This window comes from Micropterus dolomieu, linkage group LG07 (assembly GCF_021292245.1).
Source record: "Micropterus dolomieu isolate WLL.071019.BEF.003 ecotype Adirondacks linkage group LG07, ASM2129224v1, whole genome shotgun sequence".
Classification (NCBI taxonomy): Eukaryota; Metazoa; Chordata; class Actinopteri; order Centrarchiformes; family Centrarchidae; genus Micropterus; species Micropterus dolomieu.
In genome coordinates, this window is record NC_060156.1 from 21,626,890 (window position 1) to 21,653,198 (window position 26,309).

A 26,309-nucleotide genomic window follows, 5' to 3' on the forward strand; every position below is an offset into this window, starting at 1 on the left:
GCTGCGATGTATGGAATAAAATAGAAAAACCCGACCCAACCAGACTTCAGAGCGGCTTCTTCCCTCAAGCTGCGAAACTCTACAATTCATTGTGAGCACTGCACCATGTAAAACAGTTTTATTTTTATGACTTGTTATGTATCCACCCAACTTGTGATTATATTATCTTTGTAACATTTGCTTTTTGTGAGTAGCATAAAGGAACCTACAACCCTGTGTTGTGAAATGATTAATGATTCATAAATCTACCTTGGGTCTTGAACTGTACCTTGAACCTTCTTTATGCCCAGTTACAACTCCTCTCTATTAAATGCCTACTATCATCGGTATGAGGACAATGTCACTTGTTTTATCATCTCTCGTTATACTTTCTGTAGTCCAAATTGAAATCTATATATAAAAATTTGGATTAATAGAGATTACTGTTAGAAATTAGGTCACGGCTTAATCAGAAATCAGTTAACCGGCTTAAATGCTCTACACTGCCTGAATGCTGTTAGACTAGTTTACATGCAGATGGTCAGAGTCTCTCTCACATTCTTTCATATTTCTGAAACAGAGCACAAAACTAACATTGACAATTGACCATATTACAAGTTCCAAGGTTACTACTAACTACTATTTATGCCTTAGTTTTGCACCCTTTAAATGAAATACTTTCTTGTGACTTAAAATAATACTCACAAATCTATGAGGCAGGGACACAAGTGATGCCATATTCAATATCAGAATGGATACATATTCAAAGTTATTTCTCAGATTGGTCCATTACTGACTTCACTCAAATATCCAACTGTTAAGCTGTGGGTCTTATTTTTGGATAACACAAAAATGTGACAACATTTATCAGTTAAAATAACCACTGAGCAGAAGCAGAGAAAGAAAATCAAATCTATACGTCCACTTTAAAAAGTAAACAAAAAAGTATTTGTAGCATAAAAACAGGAATTACAGACAGGCTATGTCTAATCTCAGGGTTATCAACACAAGACTCCCCAGAGTAGTATCACATTTATCGGAAAGATGAGGAGAGAGAAATGTAAGTATAGTGAGATGTAGTATGATAAATAGGAAATAGTACTTGCCAAAGCAGTATTTAAAAAACATCCACGTAGGTTTACATTAATTTTGTTATCACAATCACATAGGCCAAATGTTATATGTAAAATAGGGAGCGTTTTTAAAGAATATTTTACATTATAGCAAACTACACACCTAAAAGTAGAGATATTTACTTTCACTTTCTTTTCTTGTCCTGTATAGTTGGACATATAAGCACGTTTGTCTAGCAGAAATCTACCCGTGTTTCCTTAAACTGATAAAGAAAATGTAAACAAACAACAGAAGCCTTTCTTGTTCATGTGATGTTTTAGAAATCGGATTACCGACTTACAGTTGCGTTACTTTGGTGCGTATAAAGCAGCAAACGCATGCTATGGTCCTTCTTACCGTCCATGTACCTGCAGTACCAGGTTATAGCCATAAGAGTCCAGGTGGCATGGTGTGTTGGCCCCCTCTGAGCCAATCCATAAGGTGCTCTCTCTCCCATTACGTCCCTCAAAACCAAACTCGGACCACTTTACATGCTGCAACACATTTACACACACCCACACACACATTCAAATGACAATAATAAGACATGAAGACCCCCACCTCATCAGCTGCTTTGACAGGACCCATTATAGGTGACCAATGGAGGTCTGTGTATAGAGAAACCAGGCTATAGTATTTGTCATCTTTCAAGGAAAACTGGTCTGTCAATCATGTCATGCCAACGCACAAAAGTGTAGCAATCACGGCAGCATCCAGAATAATGAAGTCATTACCATATACTGTATGCAGGCAGCTGTAAATGACTGACTGGACAATCTAGCCTTCAGGCAGCTTTTTCCCTGGCACCATTTATCCTGTAAAAAGCCCATCTCTGCCTGTCTCAAAGGCATGAATGTCAGCGGGTAATAATTGCAGGTGGATGCCCAATAAAAATGTATCACCGAGATAAAAATGAAATGAATTGGTGACAGTGGCTTGAGAAACGATGGCACTTTTATGTCTTTACCTACCGAAGGACAAGAATAGCAGCTAATAAAAAGTCGTTATGGGCAAAAGCTTAACATTTTAATTGAAAATGTCAAAACAACGACGGGAAAAATGCTAGAAAAATCAGACTAGACGGGAATATATTGGCTCTTTCAATTTTTTATTTAATGTTTAATTTGCTGATAAGCCAAAGCCCTTGCAACTACATTAAAAATGTAGCATGTGAATAACATTTTTTTTAAAATAGCTTCTAAATGTGTTTATTATCATCTTAAAGAACATTTGGTGTTCATAACATTCTTGACTTTGCTTAGACAAAGTATGTGTATGTGGTTGTGTCATAATTTTGGGTCATGTTTAAGTCATACATGACCAGCTCCACATATGTGATACAGACCCACTGCAGCGGAAGAATGTGAATGTGTCTGTGTATGTGAATTCTACACAGTACAGAGTACAGTACAGTAACAATAAACATGCTGACAATACATGGAAATATTTATATAATGAAAACACTATTACAAACAGGCTTTTAAATTGACCCTAGCTTCGCTTTCATCTGTTTTAATTTGAGCATATCCTCAATATGCTCTCACTTGAATACATTAAACTACTCAAGAGCAGATCAGTGATGATGGCACTTTTGCTGTTCTCTTGGTCTTGTTACTTACACATCTTTGCATCAGACACTGACATTTGGTCAGTCAATTTACAACCCTGTTTCCAAAAAAAGCTACTCATCAAATGTAAACCAAAACTGAAAAGGTTATTGTTTTGGGAGAATGTTATGCCCATTTTGAATATGATGCCAGCAACACAGCTCGAAAGATAATTGGGACAGTGTCATGTTTACCACTCTGTTGCATCACCTCTTCTTTTAACAACACTCTGTAAGCATCTGGGAACTGAGGAGACCAACTGCTGAAATCTTGAAAGTGGGATGTTTTCCCATTCTTGCCTGATGAAGGATTTCAGCAGCTCAACAGGTAAGGGTCTCATTGTCGTATTTTTTGTTTTATAATGTGCCAAACATTTTCAATGGATAGGATAGTTTTCCACTTTGCCTCAGTCCATCTTAAATGAGCTTAGGCCCACAGAAGGTGGTGGTGTTTGTGGACCTGGTTTGTACCGGGTTTCCTCTTTGCATGGTAGAGGTTCAACTTGCATTTATGGACGCAGCGACAAACTGTGATTGTTCACAAACAATGGTTTTTTGGAAGTGTTCCTTAGCCCTTGCAGTGACGTCCACTTCAAAACTAGTTAATTGTGAGATGTTCCACCAGGAGCTTTCTTATTACATTTCACAACTTTTCCAGTCTTTTCTTGCCACTGTCCCAACTTTTTTGAAATGTCTTGCTGGCATCAAATTCAAAATGGGCATATAATCAAGGCTTCAAGAACAATAAAATTTCAATATTTGATTAAGTGTTCACTGTGATATTTTCAATTAAATGTGGGGTTTCAATATTTTGCACATCACCACATTTTGTTTCTATTTACATTTTACACAATGTGCCAACTTTTTTGGAAACAAGGTTGTAAAATGTAGACTTGTTTTTTTAAAGTGAAATATTAAAACTACAGCGTACAGTAATTTACAATAGCGTTCTTCCAACTGTGTGGAGGGCTCTTTCCTGTTTTCAAAGCAGGGTCCATTAAGAAATGGTTTTCCCAGTTTATTAGGACCTTAACTGGCCTGCACAGAACCCCACCTCACATCTTTGGGATGAACTGGAACTAATGCTCTTCTGGCCAAATCGGAGCCCATTTGAATGTAATGTTCAGGTGTCCAATATTCCAAAAATATACTATTTTATTGTCATTTATCATTTTAATATATTCATAAAGCCAGGAATAGATTTAGATTGTCATATCATCACAGGTCCCATATTTGTGTTTCACAAGCTTTCATCTTGTAACTGGCTCTTGATGCTGACAGAATAACTTAAACACAATACAATGACTGGTAGGTTGGAAAAAAGGTTGGCTTGACCAGGATCTGTCTGGTGCCCATTAACACCTCATGCAAGCCTGCTGTAATTTTCCTTTACCACACTGCCTAGAAAAGGTTGTGTGATTTTTAAAAAAGCCTTGTAGTTGCAATGTCATTCAAAAATCTGAGGTGATAACTAACACTAAGCCTGTAAAACCAGATCTCCTGTTGTTCAAACACATGATTTTTTGACCAAGAAGCATTATAACACTGACCTGATATCTTAACATGTATGCAGGATGGTGATTACCTCAAACATGGAAGGCTGATCTTGAAACAATATGGCGATGTATTTGTAGTCAGCATAGGCCCAATACTCTGATTTGGGGTATTTAAAGAAAGGCCCTACATCTGTCCCAGCCTGGTCCCGGTTCCAGCTGAGAAAGTGCACCAGTTTGGCCTCCACATAAGAACAATGGGTTTCAAACAGTGGTGCTACGAGAGAAGAAGAATATGCCAAGAAACAGTGCAAGACAGAGAGAAATCATTTGAAAATTGTGATAAACTTTCAATAGAATAATTCAACTGATCCATGCTGAAATAAATGCGTATACCAGAATCACAGTACTATGCATCATCATGGGGGTATGAAATTTTATTTTATCTGTTTTTATGAAAAATAAATAACAGTTATAGCAACTTACATGAGAGCAATGCCCTCATGTAAGCTGTTGCAGCTGAAAAAGATGATTTGAAAATCTAATTGGCTTGCTTTTATCAGGGGACACGCTCTCTGTTATTCATCACAAGAGGAGTCATCACTGTCAAAATGTATTTTTTTCTACTACTACTTATGTGACATTTTAAATCAGATCATTAAAACAGTCTCCAATACTCCATCAGGTGTGCCAAACTACAGTCTAATCTTTAAATTACCACATGTCAGAGGATTAACTATATAAGACTGCAGACAATTATGTGCTCACTGAACACTGAGTGGAAGTACAGAACTGCTATATGAGTCGCTGTGCATTGATGTGATCAGGAACACAAAAACAGAAAAGCTTATTCATTTACCATATTGAATGATCAATTATGAGGCAAATGCATTGCCAATAGGAGTGTGCTTTGGCCAGACTCTTAAGAGTCGAGTGGGTAGAAAACCACTGACTCCTCAACAACAATGTTTTTGGGGGGAAACATTTCATGTACTCTGTATCAAAAAGTGCATTTTCAAAGCGAATTTACAGCAAATGCTGACTTGGGATGATTTTGGGTCACATAAATCCATTTTCAATCGGCATGTTCAATCTACAGTAGATGATTAATTTTGCAGGAATTATTTCAACTCTGATCCGTCTGGATTAATCTTTTCCTCTTACTGTGCGCCTCTTTTTTTTTCCCAAGCCGGAATCGGACGAGTTTGTCACCAAGGCAGTCAGACAGGTGCTCTGCAGTCCAGTGGAGTACAGGCCAGCCACAGGTCATGTTCAGGAAGACTGCGGGCTGCTGCAGATGATGCAAAATCCTCTGGGTCTCTGCTGGGCTGAAGGGTTTAGAGGAGTCGGGAGCAGCCATGGCCTATAGTACATACCGATAGTGGGTTGCAACAGAGAGGATGTAGATACAGATTAGCTGACAAACAAATAGAAATTCAGCTGTAAGGTTACATTACCAGTCTGTCACAGAGATTATACCAGTGTCTACTATCTACAACGTGTCTTATCTTCTGTCACACAAAGGTGAACATTTGTGTAATTTTTTTTGCTAAAGTTTTTATGTATCTCTGTTGCATTTGTTCCTCCCTCAGTGCTCTGTCACTGCACAAACAACCATGAAAAAACACAATTGTGACATCACTAAAAGTGCTGCTGCTCAGGAACCCAGAGAGCATTTGGGAAAAAGAGGAAACTGAAGCTTCCTAATTTTCAAGGATGTTTGTACTATAGCATAAACCTGCAACATAAACAGGTATCACAACTTCAGACAGACATTTACCTACCAGACAGAATGAGGTACCTAAAGTCAATGTGTCACTGGAAGTCAGCTTTTAAGGTTAACCAAAACCATGGGCATTTGATCCTATAACAATCTCTACTCTCGATAGCCTTGAGATCTGCTCCCATTCACTGGCAAGAGCATTAGTGAGGTTAGCCACTACTATGTCCAGTTTATCTCAAAGGTGTTGGATGGGGTTAAGGTCAGGGCTCTGTGCATGCTAGTCAGGTTTTTCCTTACCAAACTATAGTGCATCTCATAGAACCACATAGAATCACATAGGTGGAACTGGTAAGGTATGACTGGATTTATCCATTACCAAGAAGTCATCTGAGCAAAAATGCCCATATGGGGTCATTTACACTTCACAAAATGGTATTAACACACCACACAAGTAACAAGACATTGCAGTTACGTCACATAAATGCTAGCTATTATGTTACTGGTATTAAGCCACTTCAACTTTATAATTGCGGTTTCTCCTCCAAAAATAATCCCTTATTTTTTTACAGTGACACTTTTGGTAGTCAGTTCTGTACCAGTACTAATGCATCCTCCTCTTAAGGTCCTTTTCAGAAACGTTGCTGTGTAACGTTACACTGATCAAATGCGTTATCAGCACATATTTTTCCTGAAAACTTACTTCTGAATGTAATATTATATTGATGACGATAAGTAACGATAAACGTTCATAAAATATACACTTTCGATCATCATTACCACCACTGATGAACCCCACAAAGAATATTAACGTTATATCGTTTTTAAACAGCAACGTTACTTGGAGGTGCACATAATTCTCGGCGGGCATGCAGAACTCGGCACAACACCGTAAAGTCATTTGTTTCAGCAAACTACACGATGCTATTAGCTAAGTTAACGTTAGCTGGCAGGCTTCGATTTCAGTGTCAAATCACTTTCCCAGGAAAGCTAACGTTAGTTAGTTTCGCGGAAAGAAAGGGTTGTCTTGCAAAAACAGGGGACTCACCTTTCACTACACGTGCAGTTGATGTCCTGACGGAAGTAAACAAACCTCACATGACGGTGTACTGTTTCTTTATACATTGGGAACGCCTCACTGTAAATCTACTCCATTCCGGCTCTGCGGTCGGGGTACCAGCCCCACTCAAGCTAACGCACCAGACGAGCCAAAATGGCAGCCCAGTAACCACAGTTTCTGCTACCCAAACTATTTCCGTTTGGGCATGCGCAGTAAAGTTAAGTGACAGAGCCTGAAGCTGTCGGTTGTTTTTGATTGTGTGGTCGACATAATCCCGGCGAGACTTGAATTTTGCTTGCTGTACAATCGCTAAAATTGGAATTTTAACTGAACTGGCAAACAGACAGCCACTATGGGTGCCGGTTCGAGCACCGAGGCCGAAAGGGAGCCGCTTCTCGTCCCTTCTTCTCACGCGGAGACAAACAATCTGCCAGTAAACAGCAGAGTGTATGGGAGAAGATGGCTGGTTCTGACCCTGTTTTCCCTGCTGGCACTTATGCAAGGGATGGTGTGGAACTTCTGGGGTCCCATCCAGAACTCGGCCGTTCACTCGTACGGCTTCACCAAGTCGGACATTGCTGTTCTGGTGCTGTGGGGCCCAGTGGGTTTCTTTCCCTGGCTGCTATTTATGTGGTTAATGGATAAAAAAGGTGAGCTGTTGCAATGTGGTACACTGTGTCCTATCTTAACGTTATGGTGTTTGTTTCACACTTTTGTACAGTCTATACATTATGCAGTGATGTTATGAACCAGAATTCACTTATGTCCTAAAAACACATGATACATCGATATCTTTATTGGATAAATCATTGAAAAGTTTGGTGTTTTTACTCGACATCCTACATTTCCTACAGCGTTTTGTGTTTTCTAATATCCGGTATCACACAGTGTTCTGTTATCCACCTTTTTCTGTAATTTCAGTAGAAATCTAGGTATTTACCTGTACTCAAAATATAGCAAAGTATTTTGTTCCTGTTCACCTAATGCATTTTGATCAAATACATGCCCCCCCCCCCCCCCCAATAATACAAAGGCTCACATATTTTAATAGCAATTATCAGTAGTAGATTTTACAATACATTTACTCAAAAACTTAAGTACAAAATTGAGGTGCTTTTACTTACTGTTACTCCACTACACTAAAATATAGAAATTTTTACTTAAATAATCTGACAGCTTCAGTTAGTGGTTAGTTTACAAAGGGAGCTTTTAAACTATGATGTTTTGTTTAATTGCATTAAACTACGCAACAGTACATATGGGTACAGCTGAAACATTAGTCTATTCATCGATTAAACGATGGACAGAAAATGACCTGAACCCTCCAAAGAGAGATGAATATACATTTATATTGAGTATACGTTTTGTAGAAGCTGATACTATTCTGATATTTCCCCTACCGAACTGACTAATACAGAAATGTGGTCTAAAAAATGCACGAGTCTTAGACAGGAATGCAACAAATGATTATTTTAATTTTATTTGAATCTGTCTATTTTCATTTTAGAAAGTCTATAAACAGTAAAAAAAAAATGGCCATCATAATTTCTTAAACACATTTTAAAGTAATCGCTATGATTGTTCTAAAATATTGTCAGTTAAAACAATTGATACCACTTTAAATTAACATCAGTCGGGGTTTTACTGTTTCCGCCGTCCATTGCCAGAGTTGGACCCATGTTAAAAGTGATGCAGGACAAACCTCTCTTGAACATGAGACTTCTCTCTTTCAAAAGAGTTTAAATTTGTTTTGAAACTACAGAACATTTTGTACAGTGCCTTTGCCTTCAGAAGAACTCCTGCCTTGATTTACTGAGTTGGAGCCCACTTCACCTAACCAGTTCCTCTGCATCACCTGACTGACACACATTAGTTCATGCTCTGGCTGGGCTGTCAGATGACATAAACAGTAACAATGCAGTAACAACATCACAGTAACCAGGCTGCTGACGATATAAAGACCACACGCAAAATCTTGCCATGAAATTACACAACTCATCTTGTGATCCTGATTCATCAGCAATTAGTGGTTTAGGGTGTTCGTTTTAATAATTCTGCCTCTGAGTCACATATCAACCTTGTTTGTGTGACCTTGTTTAAAATAACCTACAGTATATACAGACTTGCTGTCCATACATGATACACACACAGTCTCTCTCCCACATACGCTCACTGGCTCTGTTCCAACTTGCAAGTGCAGAAAATGCTTGGTTGTTGATTGTCAACAACACAGTAGAACATCCCCCTTAGGGGAGGGGAGTGATCTACTGGGATGTTGGTTGTCAACAACACACTAGTTGCCCTCCAGGGAATGGAAGTGGCACATGCCACCTGCTAACAGGTAACAAGTACAGGATAAATGTTGACTGTGACAGGTAAAAATTTCAAGTCACCTGCCACCATGGCAGATGGGGCTTTTTTAAAATAAATAAAGGGATTAAGGTTATATATTCAAAATTTCTACTGTCAGGTACTACTCACTCAGTGTTTACAAAGTTTTCTAAATGCATTTCAGACGTGGCAGACAAAAACATTGAGTGGCTGGCAGAAATGTTCAGTAACCTGCCCCAGTGGCAGGTAAGGAAAAAAAAAATTAATTTCAGACCCTGTTGTCATCCAAGAGAGTCTAAGAGCCTTAAGATCAAGTCATTTGTGATACAGCCATGGAGTAGTAAGCCTACATAATGTGCTTAGTGTATAACATACATATGCTGATGTGTCAGAAAGTGCCAGAGAGAGCTTATTCAACCTTTTTAAGTGTGAGGTTATAAGGCTCAAAAGTCTTGCTGTAAGATGCTGGCCTCCAGAGCCTCTCCCCGAAATACAAGCTAGGTTGCAGATTTTTTTTTGTGTGTGTGTCACTAAATACAAAGTAAGTACTGTGTAAAATATTAGGCCACATGTCTCACAAAAAGTACAATAAAATACCTGCAGCAACCTTATTATGACATGATGCTGCAGAGATATAATTTGATTAACTGATATCTGTTCTCACTTGTAACAATCCAATATACTGAATGATAAGAAAACAATGACAAACAGAAACAAGGCTAGAATGCTTCAGAGACTCTGTTTGAAAACGAACTGTATTGTTTGCGCTTAGGATATGAAGTTATTAATAATTTACTTTATAACAAAAACAGTGAAAAACGTCCATTACAAGTAAGACCCCGAGCTGACGTAGACTAGTTTGGTTCCACATACACTCCAAAATTCAAACATATTCAGTTTATAGTGATAAAACAGAAACATTTAGCAAATTCTCACATATCACAGTATAAAATATATTTGCTTGATAAATGACTTTAACCTTATCACATTAATTGATCTCCAAAATTGTTAGTACCTGATTAGTTGAATTCATTGTTTCAGGACTGGTTTGGCTTGCTGAGCACAAACCCTCTGTTTTGACAATTACCTGTTTTAAACTTTCATGTTGAGTTCATTCATCGTGAGAAGTGCCTCTTACAACTAAAGTCTTCTGTGTGGGAGGAGCTTGGGGGTGTTATGTGCATCATCCAAGGGCACGTAAACATACGTTAAAGAGGGAGGTGCAGGCGGTACTCATTGTCCCCCCCCCCCCCCATGTAGGTTTATGCCGCCAATCCAGAATCAAACTGGCAGGGTCAAGTGTTATTCTTGACCCTTTTCAGGCCTCTGCTGCCCCGGGCATTTCAAAAGAGGCATATCCAAGGCGTTTAAAAAATCTTTAAAATTGTCTAACCCTACAAAGGCATTTGTGACAGTGAAGCCTAAATATAGCAACACAACCAATTCCCTTTTATCTATAATAGTAGTATTATAAAAAGCAGTGATTATAGAATCATCATACAACTCTTCAAATTGACAGTGAAACAAAGCTTTCTCTGATTCAGCTATGATTGAAGCCCAAGAGTTGTTTCTTTATTTTAAAAAGCTGACGGAAAACTAATACTCTGTTGAGGGATTTAATGACCCTGTCAGTACTTGTTGCTGTGAATTACATCTGTCAATATTTGATGCAGCAGAACACGGCATGAAGACAAATGACCGAGTGCATTTCTGCTTTGAAATCTAAAGGAAACCACCGGACAAACTGCTAACATGCACCATGAGGCTATATTGGCATGTTGTGACCTGTATTCCCTATCCAGGATCAATAAAGTACAATTGCATCTCAGCCTTGGTTGACTGGCTCTATATATTGATCTAGTCAAAGGTTCAGCCAACGAACACTCACATGGAAAAAGAAGAATAGGGAAGTGGAGAGAGTTTCCTTAAATGGGTGTCATGTGGGTGAAACTGAGAATAGAGACTTCCAAGTTGATAGAGAAAGGCACTTTGTCTGTTCTATTGCTGTCACACAGCAATAGAACAGACAACGTTTATGCACGTTTATCATTTGCCACATATGCCCATTTGCCAGTTTATTAAGTACAACTAGCTAAAACAAATGCTTTCATTTTGGAGCCTGCAGTTTGTTGCGCTGTTGCACTGTATTTGCGTTGTGTTGGTGTTTCTCTTATTTTTACATCTTGTTTATTGCAGTAATGGTAGGCTAAGTAACAGAAACACTTATTTAACTAATATAACTAGGTGTAGCTAATAAACTGGCTACTGAGTGTAGGTGCTTTGAAAATAGTGCTGAAATGATTAGGCAGTCAACAATAAATACATCAGCAACAATTTTGGTAGTGAGGTAATCATTTAAGTAACTTATTAATTAAAACATACAAACACAAGAATACATAGTCCTCAGTGTTAGCCATGGTTTGGTTGCTTTGATTGGTAGAAAACTTGACTATATGGGCTGTTGATCCTCTCAGTATCTGCCATCATATAACTCTTTTCTCCCCTGTCTCGTGTCTTCCAGGTTTGAGGGCATCCCTCCTCCTCTCAGCGTTCTTCATGCTTGTAGGAGCCGCGCTAAGGAGCATCCCACTGACAGACCAGCATCTCAGACGATGGTAAGACTCCTCTGTAAACAGTAAGGTAGCAGATGGTTCAGTGGAGCTAGTGTCATGATGATCATTTGAAAGGTTTTGGAAAAGGAGGCAGAGAGTGACTCGTGATCTTCAGTGCAGCCATAAGACTTCCATAATTTCCATAATTTGATTTATTAGGCAAACCTTTCTATTCGACTGCCACAGCCAATTCAGAACCAGCTATGTTTATCGGTTTATGGATAAAAAGAGCTGCTTGCCAATGTTAGGACCACTCCTTGTCCATAAGTTCCCGTGATTTGTGATGTACCTGAAAAGATTAAGAGATTAATGGAATAGGCAATCCAGAGAAAATTAATCAGCAACTATTTTGGTAATTGATTAATTGTTTCAGTCATTTTTTAAAGCAGAAAGTCACTGTTTTTTTTTTTTAGCTTCTGTGAGGAATGTGAGGATGTGATGCTTTTCATCATCAAATGTGATGGTGAACTAATAGTCTTTGGTTTTAGACTGCTAAAACTGAAAACTCTGAGCTCTGGGAAATTAAAACAAGAATGTTTTTTGACATTATACAAAGAAAACCATTCATTGATTTGCACATTACTCCACATTAAAATAATCGTTACATGCTCACAATGTGTCTAGTACTATGAGTTTCAATGTTAACCAAGTTTTCATCATCTCAGTTTAGCATGTTAGGACGCTAATTAGCACTAAACAAATTAGTTTTGCAATATGTATCATATTGGACAAATTAAATTGGGGGGGGGGGGATCAAAGCGATGACAGTTCATCCTGAGGGGGGCATGAATGTCTGAACCAAATTTCATGACAATCCATCCGATAGTTAGTAGTTAGATAATTCAGTCTGGACCAAATCGGTGGACAAGCAGACTGACAGACATTGACATCCTTAAGACTCACCACTTAAACATATAAGCCCCAGGATGAACATCAGTACAACATGCAGAGGTGACTATTATTGTGGCTTGTAAGGGTGCTATGCTTCATTCAGCTGTTTTGATTCCAGCCATAGTTTAGTTGCCTTCTCTATAAAGTAGAGACCTGTAACTGGATAGAGGGGAAAGTCAGGAAGCGTTTGGCTGCCAGAGAACAGGATTCTGAGAGAACGCTTACTACTGTAGGGATCCTTTACTTATTTTTTTGTGTCTTTGTCCTTATCAGACAGGATTTTGTCAGGCCGTCACTGGAAAACATAAAAAGAATCCCATTCCTCTTTGTGTTTCATTCTCAGTTTTACTCATGAGCTCAGTGTTCCTCTTTGTTGAGAGCTCGGAGAAGGTCATTTCAATTATAATGTGCCTTTTTTTTAAATTTCATTGAATATTTCTGAGTGGGCTGCGCAATGAGGCCGTATATCATAAAATATCAGTACATAGAGGAAATTATATTTCCACAGAATGAGTCACATATCACTGTCACTCCATGGATGTGAAGGTATAAAAAAAAAAAGATAATTTTGTCTTTCAGAGAGCAGATAAATCTATTTTGTTTCTCAATCTCTTTCCCTCTGTCTCACGAGGCTACGGTAGGAATGAAATGTAAGCAAAAGTAAAACCTTCTGATAAAGTATATTATGAAGAAGTAGTGATAGAATCATGATTCCCTTGTCATAGTGCCCAAGTTGATAAAGAGTAATTGCTGTTAGAGTTTGCTGTGAAATGTCAAGTTTTGCATCCTGGTTGCATTCTGCATTTGTGTGTTCTTCATAGCCCATACTAATAACTTTTAAGGGCTTTTTCCACGGCAAGAGAATGACACCAGTCCACTTCTACATGCTCATACCAACATTGTGCGAACATTATCACGGACTGTTAATCTTGTATAGGTTGTGTCTTACAGTGGCTGCTTTTACAGACCATACAAGGAACGGGCCTTCATTTTCACAAAAGAAACTTATTCTATTTTATTGAGAAATGTAGAGAATCTTTCCAGTGGCAGTACCATAACTCCCGAAATTATGGATGGATCTAGAAGAAATTTTAATTTGATAAGAATATCAAAACCAAAATCCTGTCAGAGTGGACAAAGTATTTGTTTTATTGTTTTATGTTTCAGTCACCCTTTAAAAAGAGTACTCCAGCGATTTTGTATTGCACTTCCAAAAAGTTGGAGGACACTCAAATGACGGCTTAGAATAGGAAATACCCAAAAATGCTGCAACTGAGGCCAAGATATTCTCACTTGTTGACCTAGTAAGGGCCAAAAATACTGGATCATACACATATCAATAGTGTTTATTTCTTTAGATCCTCCATGCCTGGTAAATGTCAATGTCTTTCAAACTCCATGCCCCCAGTTTTAATGCAAGCTTGATGTTAAAATTGTGTAGACTCTCTTAACTCCAAGACAAGATAACCCATATAGCCGCATCAGGGGTTAATTTCAGAGACTCAACAAAGATCCTTCTCAGTCGCAGACAACATGACAAATGTTTCCCAAGGTTGAGAAGTGTTAACCATGACAAGTAAACTGATGTTGATGTAAAATTGGTGTTTCCCCTCTAATGATAGACCATAGATCATTTAGATAATTGTTGTTTTGTTTGCCTGATTCAGCATTGTTTCAAACCCATAAACACCTGTGAATGAACCTGTCTTCACTGAAAATGTAACTTCTCTTGACCTAACCCTTTTACTGTAAAGGGGAAATAGAATCAAATAGACACACGGCTGCAGACATCCTCCTTTTACTTGTAAGGATACTCTCAGGGCAGGACTGTTAGTTATCACATTGACAAAAGTACAATTCTGTGTTACTGAAGCATCAGTCCAGTAAAAAAAAAACAGCACCTGCAACATGCTTTAAGTCTCACCCCTCTGAAATGCAACCATACACCAGGATAACTGCTGTCTGCTGATCTCAAGCTCAAAAGCATAAAAAAAGTTCATGGTGTGTAGCCCAGGTCACATACATCGCCGTCAACCCTTCAGATTCTGTATTGAAAGTTTAGGTTCAGGTTACTTTATTTGTACCTATAGGCCTGTTTTACCTGTGTTACAGTAAGAATATGGCATCCATTTTGACTCACATTATGTAACACATCTTTAAAAACATACTAAGTACTCAAAAACACTATGAAAAACATGCTAAAAACTAATACCAATCTACCAATCAGGACTTAAAAGAGATAGAGAGCACTAAAAAAAATAATTTAAAAAGTATGCAATAGTGGGAAAACAAGATAGCACATTGAAAGCCAAGATGACACAATTCACACAGCGAATGTTAGTTCTGACACAGCCCCTCCCAATTTGCATATTCACTGTAATTGGTCACAGCCCTGTTTTAATGGATGAACTAGTGAAATATCACAAAAGTACAGGCTCATAGAATCACCAGTAGATGTCACTCTTTGCTTTGCAGTAGTTTAGAGAAAAGATGATCAGACTGTCTGTGAGAGCTTTGTTTAGTGACGTGAGTGAGTGTGCGAGTTCGTGCGTGCAAGAGCATTGCGTGAGCGATCAAACACAGCATTTGACTTTCCTGCTTACCTGATCAGGAGACATTTATCCAGGTTTAGAAGTTCCCTTGACAGCCCCCTGCAGATCCGTGTTTGTTCCGCATGCGTTTCATGTTTGATGGGCGTTTACGTCTTTTTCTTTTATGAAATCCTCTTGAGGATGTAAACCACCTCTTTGTTTGGAGTTTTTAACGTCCTTTTTAGGAAATCAAAGGCAGCTGTGAACTTGTGAGCAGTGGAAGTTCCTCTCTTTTATAACCAGGATGTTCTGTGTAGCTGCTACAATCACGTTTCAAATAGAACCGAGCGTTTGTTTCGTTAAGTTCAGATAAGGAGAGAGAAGGGAGTGTTGCATCAGTGGTCACTGATTAGACCTTGCTGTGATTAAGTCTGCTCTCAAATCAAAGACGTCAAATTTTTACCCTCCATGTTCTCTTGTGATTTTTCTCTCTCTCTCTCGCATTTAAATATAAACCAGCTATGTGATTAGTAAGTGTCTATCAGTAAGATCTCAGACACTGTCTGATTGGCCATCACAACACATTGTGGGTCCCTCAGCCTGTCCTATTACTGTGACGACTGCTGTGGTGTCATTTTCGAGACAGAATTGGCCTGGCATTTATCTGAAGGTAGAATTGGGTCTGTCAGCCCTGGCGGACTAGAAGCTGTGAGATGATTTCACCACAGTGCTGTTTTTTTGTCTCGTTTCGATCAGATTCTATCTGACAGGGTTCATCAATACTGATTAACTTAATCATGGAGTTGAATAAAAGCTACTCCCTTCTCTTTCTTTACTTTTTCTACTGGCAGTGCAGTGTCCTCAGGTTACTTATCATCTGTCATCATCACCTGTCACAGTAAACGCAGTTTTCTTATTCAGATCCATCCTGAGAGCATATAGACAATAACCCCGGGAACTGAACTTCACTACTTTTAAATTACTGACCAAACTTTGTAACTGTGAAGTACTGTAATCTGTAATCAGATTGATCAGATTATTAATTATGGTTATTTGTAAGTTATTTGACATTGTGTTAACTATTGTTTTACTGTTTACCATTTTATTAATTTTATGTTGCTTTTTATTTAAAAGTTCCAGTTCAGCTTTTTGTGTTGAGACAGATTGAAACACTTCGTAAGTTTACGTTTGGCTTGTTTTGTTGTCATATTTTGTTAAATCATATACTTATACAATACATCAAATTGAGCAAATTTAGTCTTCATAGGACAGAGAGAGGTAGTAAATGAGAGAGAGAGGGGACGACATGCTGCATGGGCCCGACGCCAATTGAGCCACCTGCACTCATTGTTTTTGTTGCTTTAATAATAAGTATTTGGACAAAAGTTTAGTGTTGGGTTTGAAATAATTTTTGTGTCTAATGAAAATATACAGTACAGCAGGTGGACCAGTCTGGTATCAGGACCCTTCCCAGGCTTAAATGAGATTGTAATGACAAGGAAGGTATGCTCCAAAAAAAAGAAATAAAAAAATCCATTCAGATGGGTTTCTCTGCCCTTTAATGTTACGAAACAAGTCACACACCAGCCCGGCCAAATGAGTGACGCCACAACAGTATGTCTAGTGTTTCAGTTAGAGGTCGCCAAAGTGTGAATGTATACAAGAAAACGTCTTAATCATGGAGAGATGGCATTAAAAAAGTCTCAAATGTTTCAAAATTTTATGGATGTTTCAAGAAGTTGCGACATGGCCAAACAGTGGATCAGCTAGTGATTCCGACATATAGTGCTGGAGTTTTGCACCACTTGGTTAGAAGGATGATCATAAGTCACAAGCTGAAAGGTGCTATCTATGGCCCTAATGTGTATAAAATTAAAGCCATTTTGTAATACCTTAAGTTTTTCAAGTGATAGCCACGGGCCTTTCTGTATGACCTTTTCCAGGTTTTGAGAAACCTGAATATGTCGGCTGAGTTACTGCGGTTGAGACTGGAATGCTGTGGCAAGTAAACACATAAGCCAGGTTTCTGACCTTTTGCTGCGTGAGCAGATGCATGTTTGATCTAAATCATGTCTGTCAAGTCTGTAAAACAAAAATATAATGACACGATGTAATGATGATCTACATGCAGGAATCTACAAGTGGAAATGACACACCTGTAATGTGGAAGATAAATGTTATTGCTTGATGCTGTCGTCTTCTATCACTCATTATAAGATGAGGAAGAAAACAGCAGAGTGGTAAATGCAGCAGTGTCCCGACACTGGGTTCATCCCTCAGGTGCTGAAGTGACTCACTTGATACAGAAATGACAGAGAGTCTGATTGTGGAGTCAAAGACAGGCAGATGAGCAATGTTAGAATCATGTATACGGGGAGATTATTTGAACCAATCACAATGTTTGTTTACAATAACTTCCAGTTAGAAGACCCCTGCGTCATATACATACAGTGTAATGGCAGCAACATGTTGAATCTTTTCTTTTTTCATGATGTTATTTCAAAGTGTATGCATCTCATTCATCTAAAATAGTCTGATTTATTCTTTCATAGCTCATTAATAACAACACTTTCACTAATGTTAAGATGGTGACCTAATTTACCTGATGGACCACTGAACCCATGAACTGAAAATGTAAACTTGAGCTTATCCGAAACTATCCCGACCAGCAGTGAGATGTCGCTGTTGGGTAGATTTGGATAATCCAACACAGTCCATAAAACACAGTAGAAATGTCAGATAGGACGTCTGTGTCTATTTGTGTATCTTTTAAATGTTACAGTCACAATAAAATGACAGAAATACACACATTTTCAGATTTTATATGTATGTATTTATTTATATGCATCTCCACAATTCATTGGAAGTGACTACTTTTAGCGCGATGTCACACTGATTTGGTTTATAACCAGGGTTATTCTGCGTTCCATGTAAATGTCATGGATGTCCACTAATTTGACGTAATTAAACACAAAGTTAATTGAGCAAGATTTATACACATATAAAGAAATCTAAAAACACAGAAGGATGAATCCAAAGTAAGAGCCACGGAGTATTTTAGGAACTGCTGGTGTGTAGGCTGGATCTAACAGCTCTAAGATGTGGGAAGAAGATGTAGGGGGGACCAGTTATAATATTCACCAATCGGTCTGTCAGTGACCACTGCACTTTGCATTCTGCCGTGACACATTTGCACATTCGCCTCTGTGAACCCCAGAGGCAATGGGCAGCAAAGTTAAAAGGAGTCAGAGGGCAGAGAAGTGTAAGCACACTGAAGAGTAAAGCAGGAATTGGAATTCCTGCTTTAAGTCTGAAGACATTGCTTGTTTAAATGTAAAACTGGGTGTTAAACCTTCATACTTTTTTAGGACTGAACAAAATGTGTCTATAGCAGAGTATCAAAAACAACCAGAAGCTGACATTTAATGATTTGTTCAGATTTGTAATCTTATGTAGGCTACTTATGAATTGGGTACATAGTTCCTGATTCAAATAATGAAAATACCATTGTTGACTTTTATTTAAGCAGTGTTCATGTGTGGCTGCTTGTGTTTGTTTTTTTAGAAAAACATGTTCATAGTTCCCATAGTAAGCTATCAATTTTGTATCTAATACAGTATATGTATATATGTTATGGTATTGGTACCAAAACCTGGGTATCATGTCAGCGCTAGTATTGTGTCCTAATTAAATATGGTTGTCATCCTGACAAAGTAGTTATTTTTAAATAGTAATATTAGTGGTTTGAAAATGATGGAAGCCAAAAGCACTGTAGCTATGCGTTTTTCAGGGTCTTGGCAAGTTCCAACATCTAAGGTCTGGAATAATATTTCTTAATAATAAGTTTTCAGAAAAGGTGGAGGGGTTATCGTACATCCTTGTCATACACCCTTAGATAGATAAAGTTATTTATTGATTTATTTCACTAACCTAATTGGTTAAGTTAACTTGACTAAACTTACAAACATCCAGTTTTCACCTTTAAGCCTGCACTCACTTATGTTAAATAAGACTCTTCAGGACCCTTAGATGTCATATTTACAATCTGAACGCAAGTATGCAAAATTTTTTTGAAAACCATAAACTCAGAATTAGTCCAGTCTCGCTCCTTGTCCTCTCTTTCTGTTATCATTTTCTATTGCTGCCTCTTTTTAAATTCATTCTCCCTTCCTCCCCGCTGAGTCATCTCAAGCTGCTCTGAGTGAACGGTGTCTTTATTGAGCTTGCAGACAATCAGCCGTGCGCTGTCTCTGGTGGCTGGCTGTCTCAGCCAGACAGTTTTGGAGGGGGAGGAAGGTGGTGAGGGGTCTGGCGGCATCAGGGGACATCTCAGAGTACATCTGTCTTGCACAGCTCAGTCTGATGGTGAACAAGTGAGGTTGTACAGAAACTTGGACTCTGTCAGAGGCAGGTTGTTACCTATATCCCCCAGAGATAATTGTACCTTGTTTTCTTTCCTTAGCCGGTCAGTATTCCATTCCAGACATTTATTACAAATGCGTCATTACTTCATGTCTTCGTGTGGATTGTTTTTTAATAGTTTTAGGTCTGATGCAGTCCATTATAAATAAGGCCCATACAAATCCAATCTCACTTATGGTCAAGGAAGGGCTTCAGACTTACTATTTTTACTAGGAGCACTGTAGCCCCTAACTGAAAGCCTTAGGGGCACAGGCAAAAAATTTAGGGGCGCACACCTTAAATCGACCTACAAATGTGTTTTTACATTTTCCCTATTTTGACTGTATTACTAATAAATGCTTTGGTAATTTTAGTTTAGTTCATGTATGTCCATACAGGAAGTGGCAAGGCCATTTCATTTGTGTATCTGTCCCGGAATATTTTATATTTATATGTTTTTGCTAAATCTAAGCCATGCAAACACCCTCAGCCAAGGGCGGACTGGCACAATAATTCAGGCCAGGAATTTGACTCCATCCCAGGCCACCCTGTCACACAAACTACCAGACTCCCAATTTTGTAGACAAACGCTATTTGTTAATGTAACAGGTACCAAACTTGGTGTAGATTGGACCGCTATGTTTATCTGGGAAGAAAGTTATTCGCATTACAAAATACAAACATTTTGGACTGACCATTAAAGTAACCAATCTGAACTTGAGTTTTCAAGGTGGCTGTGGGTACACCCTCAAACCCCTCCAAGAATTAGCCTACACCAATCATAGCACATACACATGCACAAGGCTAGACACAAAAAACAATATTCCTACACCTTTAAAAGATCTACATAGTTAGCTCAAATGTTGCGGTCTGGAGCCCTGGGTAGACAGTGTAAAGTGGAATATCATATGGGATCAAATTATTATGTTTTTACTGATAGTAGCTTTTCAAGGTCATTGCAGACGCACACAATGCAGACTCAACCTTTCAGAGACAGACTAAACTTCATTACAAAACTGTATTGTGTGCTTGTGTCCCTATGTTGTGGAATGGTTTCTTTAAAATAGTGGGAAACACAAGATCACATCCTCACAGGATTATAATTCTGGATATTTGCTGTTTAAGAAAAAAGTACAGCACAGATGTTAAGAGCTCCCATCACACCCCTTTCTCACTATGTGGTGTGGATTTATTTAATTGTTTGTTTTGGTTTTGGTGAGGAATTTAAGCCCTTTCTTTCTGCTGTTTCTGTTCCAGGTTGATACATGGAGGTCATTTTCTGAACGGTTTAGCCGGCCCAACTATAATGAGTGCTGGCCCCTTCCTCTCCACCACATGGTTCGCCCCTGACCAGAGAGCCACCGCCACAGCCGTGGCCTCACTCTTCTCCTACTTGGGCGGCGCTGCTTCATTTATCGTAGGACCTCTGGTAGTTCCAGCCCCCAATGACACCCTGGCAGTATCCACGTTGGCAGCAGCGGTTTCCGACAGCTCCATCCGAGACAGGATCCAGCTGGTTATGTATGCAGGTACTAAAAGCAACGAGAACCTCTGAGGGCATGGAGGATCGATAGCACATCATTTCACAACATCATGTCTGCCCCGTCAAGGGACACAAATACAATCAGGCTAGGGGATCCAGGAATTTTGCACAAACTCCAAAAAAACCCAATTATAATCTTCATAACCGCCCCTCTGAAAAATAGATTGCTGGGACTGTTATGCTTAACTGATTCAGAAAATTAAAAGCACGCTGAGAAGAGAAACAAGCATGCTGTAATAGATTGAGGCTGTGGCTTTTGTTCAACCTAAGGTAGTATTGTTATTTACTTTTAAAGGACAAAGCAGACACCTTTTGTAAATGAAAAGTTTTGGAGGTCATCAAAAGAAAAAAGGACATACATACTGTATAACAATGCAACTGGCTACCTTTCCAAATGATAGATCATTGTGAGTGGGAATGCAACTCTTATCAGGGAATAATAAGCAGCTGCTGCTTACTCAGTCCATGTAGGATGAGCTTTTTGGAAATAACCAAACTGTAAAGTATGATATTTTTTTTTTCACGAGAAATAAGTTATGATATCAACCACCGCTGTGCAAGATTGTACCATTGTGTGACACAAACATGTATTTCCTCTATAGTCTTGTCTAGTAGTAGTAGTATGTTCATTCCAGGGATGGTTTCAGAGGACTTTGGATGTCACAGTGACCTTTTTTACAATGTCAAAATGGTCTGACTGTCTTGTCTTTGAAAATAACATGTATGTCTCTTTTATCTGTGTCTCTGTGCTCCGGCAGAGTTGGTTGCAATTGCTGTGCTTTTTGCAGCAGTCCTGCTCTATTTCCCATCACGGCCACCGATACCTCCCAGTGTAGCTGCGGCAAGCCAGAGACTCAGCTACAGGAGCAGCATCTGCAAGCTCCTTAGGTAAAACCACAAGCACACATACACATGCTGACACACGCACAAAGTCATCTGAAAGACCAAAACCATCTGACACCTTTTTGTTAAGACCATTCTTTCAGTACATTATTCAGTATGCCTCACTTGACGTGTCCTTGATTCAACTCTGGTGTAGACGTGTAAAGCAAGTAAAACTTCAGTACCGCATTTGAAATTAGTTTCAAGTGTTGTTATGTTTTACGACATCAGACTCTAAGAGAGCAGTCGAGACTGTATTTCTACAGCACCTTCAATGCTCTATAAACAACCGTGTCTACACATCCATTAGGTCTAGTTTGGTTTCTTATTTGCTGATGCTTTGCATGCTTCTTGTCTTAGAAAGTGAAAGTGACAGAATCTTGTGCTGGAGAAGGATATGGAATCTTAATGAAGGGGTCTGCCACTCACCATCTGCTTGGGTTGTTATCAAAGAAACCCCAGCCTTCCCTCTAGGTTAATTACTAAGCTATAATATACTGGTCGCTGTTGAAAACTGCATCATCCTCTGCATCTGTACCATCAGGGACGTCAATATATTCTCAAGACAGACACCACTGATGCATGCGGTTAGTGAGAGAGAGAGATGGTCTATTATGACAAGGTCCCTAATCTCAGTAGAGGAATGCATTTATTGATGTTTCATCACCTTTGTCTTTTTCCTCTATGGGAAAGGTATTAGGGAAGAGCTAAAAGGAAATTTAAAGACAATGACTTATTCATACTTTACTATAACCCTGCAACATCCCCATCACTACACCCCATCACACTGTCCACCAAGGCAATATCTGCATTGCCTGAGGAGTGAGTGCTGCGCCTTTGGCTTGGCATTGGCCAGGGATTAAAAGGCTGGAGAAGGGAGAGGAAAAACTGGGCGACTGCAGCCGAGGAGTTGGCCTAGCTTTGTTGGCTACACTTGGTCCCCTGCAGTAAGAAATAGCTTCACTACAGTGCCATGCTTTCCACAGGCCTCTGTCCAGCACAGAGAGGCTTAACTTCCTGTAAGAGCTCCCCCAGATAGATCACAGGGACCAAGCTGATATCAACCTAATGCATAGTTTTGGACAGATGTAAACACACACACACACACACACACACACACACACACACACACACACACACACACACACACACACACACACACACACACACACACACACACACACACGGATTGGCCAACATAGTAGTAGGACATCCAGCTTTCTGTTCCACTCGTGATAGGCAGCCTTCCAGTGACCTGTTTGGGCAGCATGTTGTATCACGGTCCAGCAACATATAGCCTTAAGCTGATGATACACGGGGCAACTTTTTGAGCAATGTTGCTGGTGCCAAGTCCGACTATGTTTTCTACGGATAGCGGCGGGATGGGGCGGGTGGCGGAGCGGTGGAAGAAAGGAATTAAGGTAGAAATCTTTACTCATTACCATTGACGGCAACATTGCCAAGCACCGTTGCTCTGAAAGTTGCTCCGTGTATCATCAGCTTTAGAATTCTCATTCAGGGAGTGGACACGGAGCAGGAAACGTGTTTTAGTCTTTCCATCCACGTGTAATCATACAGCAGGTAGACAAAATAAACACCTCAGGAGAAAGTGATGCAACTTAATGTTTTTATTAAAAGATGATCAAATGGCTCGGTTTATGTAAAAGGGATTGCTTGTAATGACAGACCCATAGAAATATTACCAACTCTGCAGCTCTGTGGAGCTTTTTGGCCTTTGGTTTTGCATCACATTAATTGTTTGGTTAAGTGTCATTGCATTTATCTGTCCTATTTCCAGCAGCAGCAGGGAGCTGATTTCAACTAAACTGCCCTCATAATTCCACTGAATGCTTCCTGCCCATTGCCTAATGTCAGAGCTGATTGGCCATTGAGACAAGTGGAACATCTAACAGAGATTTTGTTTTCTCAGGATTTAGTGAATATTGCACTTACATTTATGACAGGAATACAATTCCAAACGTTGCTCTGTTGCTACTGGATGTTAAAATAGGCAACTAAACAGCTTGATAACATGTTAGAGGTGTTTTTTTTCTCTAACATCTTTTTGGAGTCCTTGGAAAAAAAACAAACTTCATGGAGCTTTAAAGTAACTTAAATCACCATTGTAAACTCTGCAATAAAGTGGATAGGATATCAATGTGATTTAATTACTTACAGACTTGAAGTCTGAAGTATCTGTATGTACTGTTGAGATTCATCACCAGTTACAGACAAATTTTAAGGATGCACCAATCAGACGTTTCCCAATACAGTAAAACAACTTAGGGTATCTGCCAATACCAATTCCCAAATTTTAAAATCAATGTACTTCACCGAATGAAACCAATTTGGCAAATTTGTGTTGTTATGTTAGGTAAAACAAGGCTTGAGATTGCTGTGGGACTGAAAATAAAGTGGGTACTCTGCCGTGACCTAATAAATGCTGCGGAAACACAGATTTGTATTGATTGGAATTGTATTTAAAGTGGATTAGTCACATCTGGGCGATAGCTGATGCCAAGCTGATGGATTGGATCGGTGCATCCCTAGCAAAGTCTGTATCTATAGAGGCTGACAAAAAGAAGGTGTCAGCCAACTAGTCAGTTGGTCTGCCTGATACCTATTCATTGATTGGATCTGTTCATCCATTTAGACTGTCAGGGTCTGAGTGCTGGTTAATGATCTTCAGCTTAATGAGTGCTTCCAGCTGTTCACATCTGCTTCCACAGCAGCAGCCTAATTAGAAAGCTGAGTATCTCTACACGTGCTGTAAAGTTATAGTTGTATTCTGATCGCAGTGTGAGGGAATACTAAACAGCCCAAACCCTGAGTATTGATGATGCCTCCTTTCCCAGTCATACTCACTTTAGCTTGGAAAGTTGTCATCTTGATACATTGGACTCTGGCCGGGTCTGCCAAGGACAAATGGCACTTAGCTGATGACGCCGCCAGCTTTGGGAGTCCTTCGGAAATATTTTATCACAGCAGGAAAGTGAAAAAATGTCCGCTCTCTTACGCAGTAACTAGTCCCTGCTTGCTTACATTTTGCTATCTAAATAATCTCAGGGATGGGGGGAAGAAGGTGCATGGATATTGATTTCCTGCTGTTGTGGCAAGGTTAATGAAAAGGGTGCTGGGAGAAAAGCAGAGAGGGTGCTCCATCACAGGGCTTTTATGACTGTCCCTCCATACTCTCCTCAAGGCCAAGTAGCTTCATACTGCTTAGGACAAGACAAGCCTGCAGCAGGAAGAAAGGCTGTGTTTGTTTTTCTGTGGAGTCAAAGCCTTCTGTGAATAAAAGTGATTCATTGTCTGAAGTGAACAGTGTCAGGAAAGGGAAAGGGTGTGCATATGTTTACAGCAACAGTGCTTTTGCTGTACAGGTTAGGTGTCTTGGGACTAGTCCCCCTCCCCTGAGTTTACTACTTAAAGACAGACTTAAGGTTTGTGCGTGAACTTTATCTGTCTGTTTGTTGAGTGCTTGAAGCCATAGTAGGGATGCGGAAGGACCAAAGTGTTCAGATGTCTGTGCACGATACTGCCCAGGATGCTGCCTGCATTATAATGAACAAGGCAAGAGGGAGAAAAAATGCAGTGTCCTTAAATATAAAAGAGGAGAGCAGGAAACAAAACAATCAATGAATCTGCTGCCTACTCCGCCAGCCTTACCTCATTTGTCAGGCGCCCAGCAATTCTAATCATATTGTTAGAGTTGAGGAGGTGGCACTGATTTAAATCAGCATGCCACCTCATTGGGCGAAGGTGATTAGCGTGGGTGTTCCAAGTGATTGTAATTGGTTTGCATGCGATTGGAAGGGTTCCATATACCCTGAAGAGGTGAGCTTGGTGTGTGTAGACAAGATGTGCATACACAACTAGGCATATAGAGTTGTTTTAATTAATTTTTTTTACTTCTGTTGTTCACTGTACACTGTGAGCTGATCATATATTAGCAAACAGCTCATATCAGAGCCTGTAGCACAATATCTGTAGCCTAAAGCCATTTACAACAGATGGGACAAGGTGCTTGTTTGTATCCCTTATTTGTACAGTTTGATTTCAGTTGATAACTTAATAAGCAGACACCAGTTGACAATACACTTAGATAGTGCTGAAAAGATAATAGACACAGACAAATAGTCACGAT

General features: G+C 39.3%; 2 protein-coding genes across 3 annotated transcripts in view; one reads left to right on the plus strand and one right to left on the minus strand.

Annotated features, from left to right (window-relative positions):
• Positions 1–7,304, minus strand: part of hspbap1 (hspb associated protein 1) — a 16,103-nt gene extending 8,799 nt beyond the window's left edge. The window contains exons 1-4 of the mRNA XM_046054993.1: positions 6,960–7,304; positions 5,356–5,554; positions 4,284–4,468; positions 1,450–1,586 (exon numbers count right to left, since the gene is read on the minus strand). Coding sequence (XP_045910949.1) covers positions 1,450–1,586; positions 4,284–4,468; positions 5,356–5,551 — 518 coding nt within the window. The 5' untranslated portion in view covers positions 5,552–5,554; positions 6,960–7,304. The remainder of the gene's footprint in view (positions 1–1,449; positions 1,587–4,283; positions 4,469–5,355; positions 5,555–6,959) is intronic.
• slc49a4 (solute carrier family 49 member 4) overlaps positions 7,100–26,309 on the plus strand; it is a 53,353-nt gene continuing 34,143 nt past the window's right edge. Inside the window, exons 1-4 of one of the 2 annotated variants that reach the window (XM_046054995.1) lie at positions 7,100–7,621; positions 11,824–11,917; positions 20,995–21,266; positions 22,039–22,168. In XM_046054995.1, the coding sequence (XP_045910951.1) occupies positions 7,324–7,621; positions 11,824–11,917; positions 20,995–21,266; positions 22,039–22,168 (794 nt within the window). In that variant the 5' untranslated portion in view covers positions 7,100–7,323. The remainder of the gene's footprint in view (positions 7,622–11,823; positions 11,918–20,994; positions 21,267–22,038; positions 22,169–26,309) is intronic. The other variant, XM_046054994.1, reaches the window with a different exon arrangement.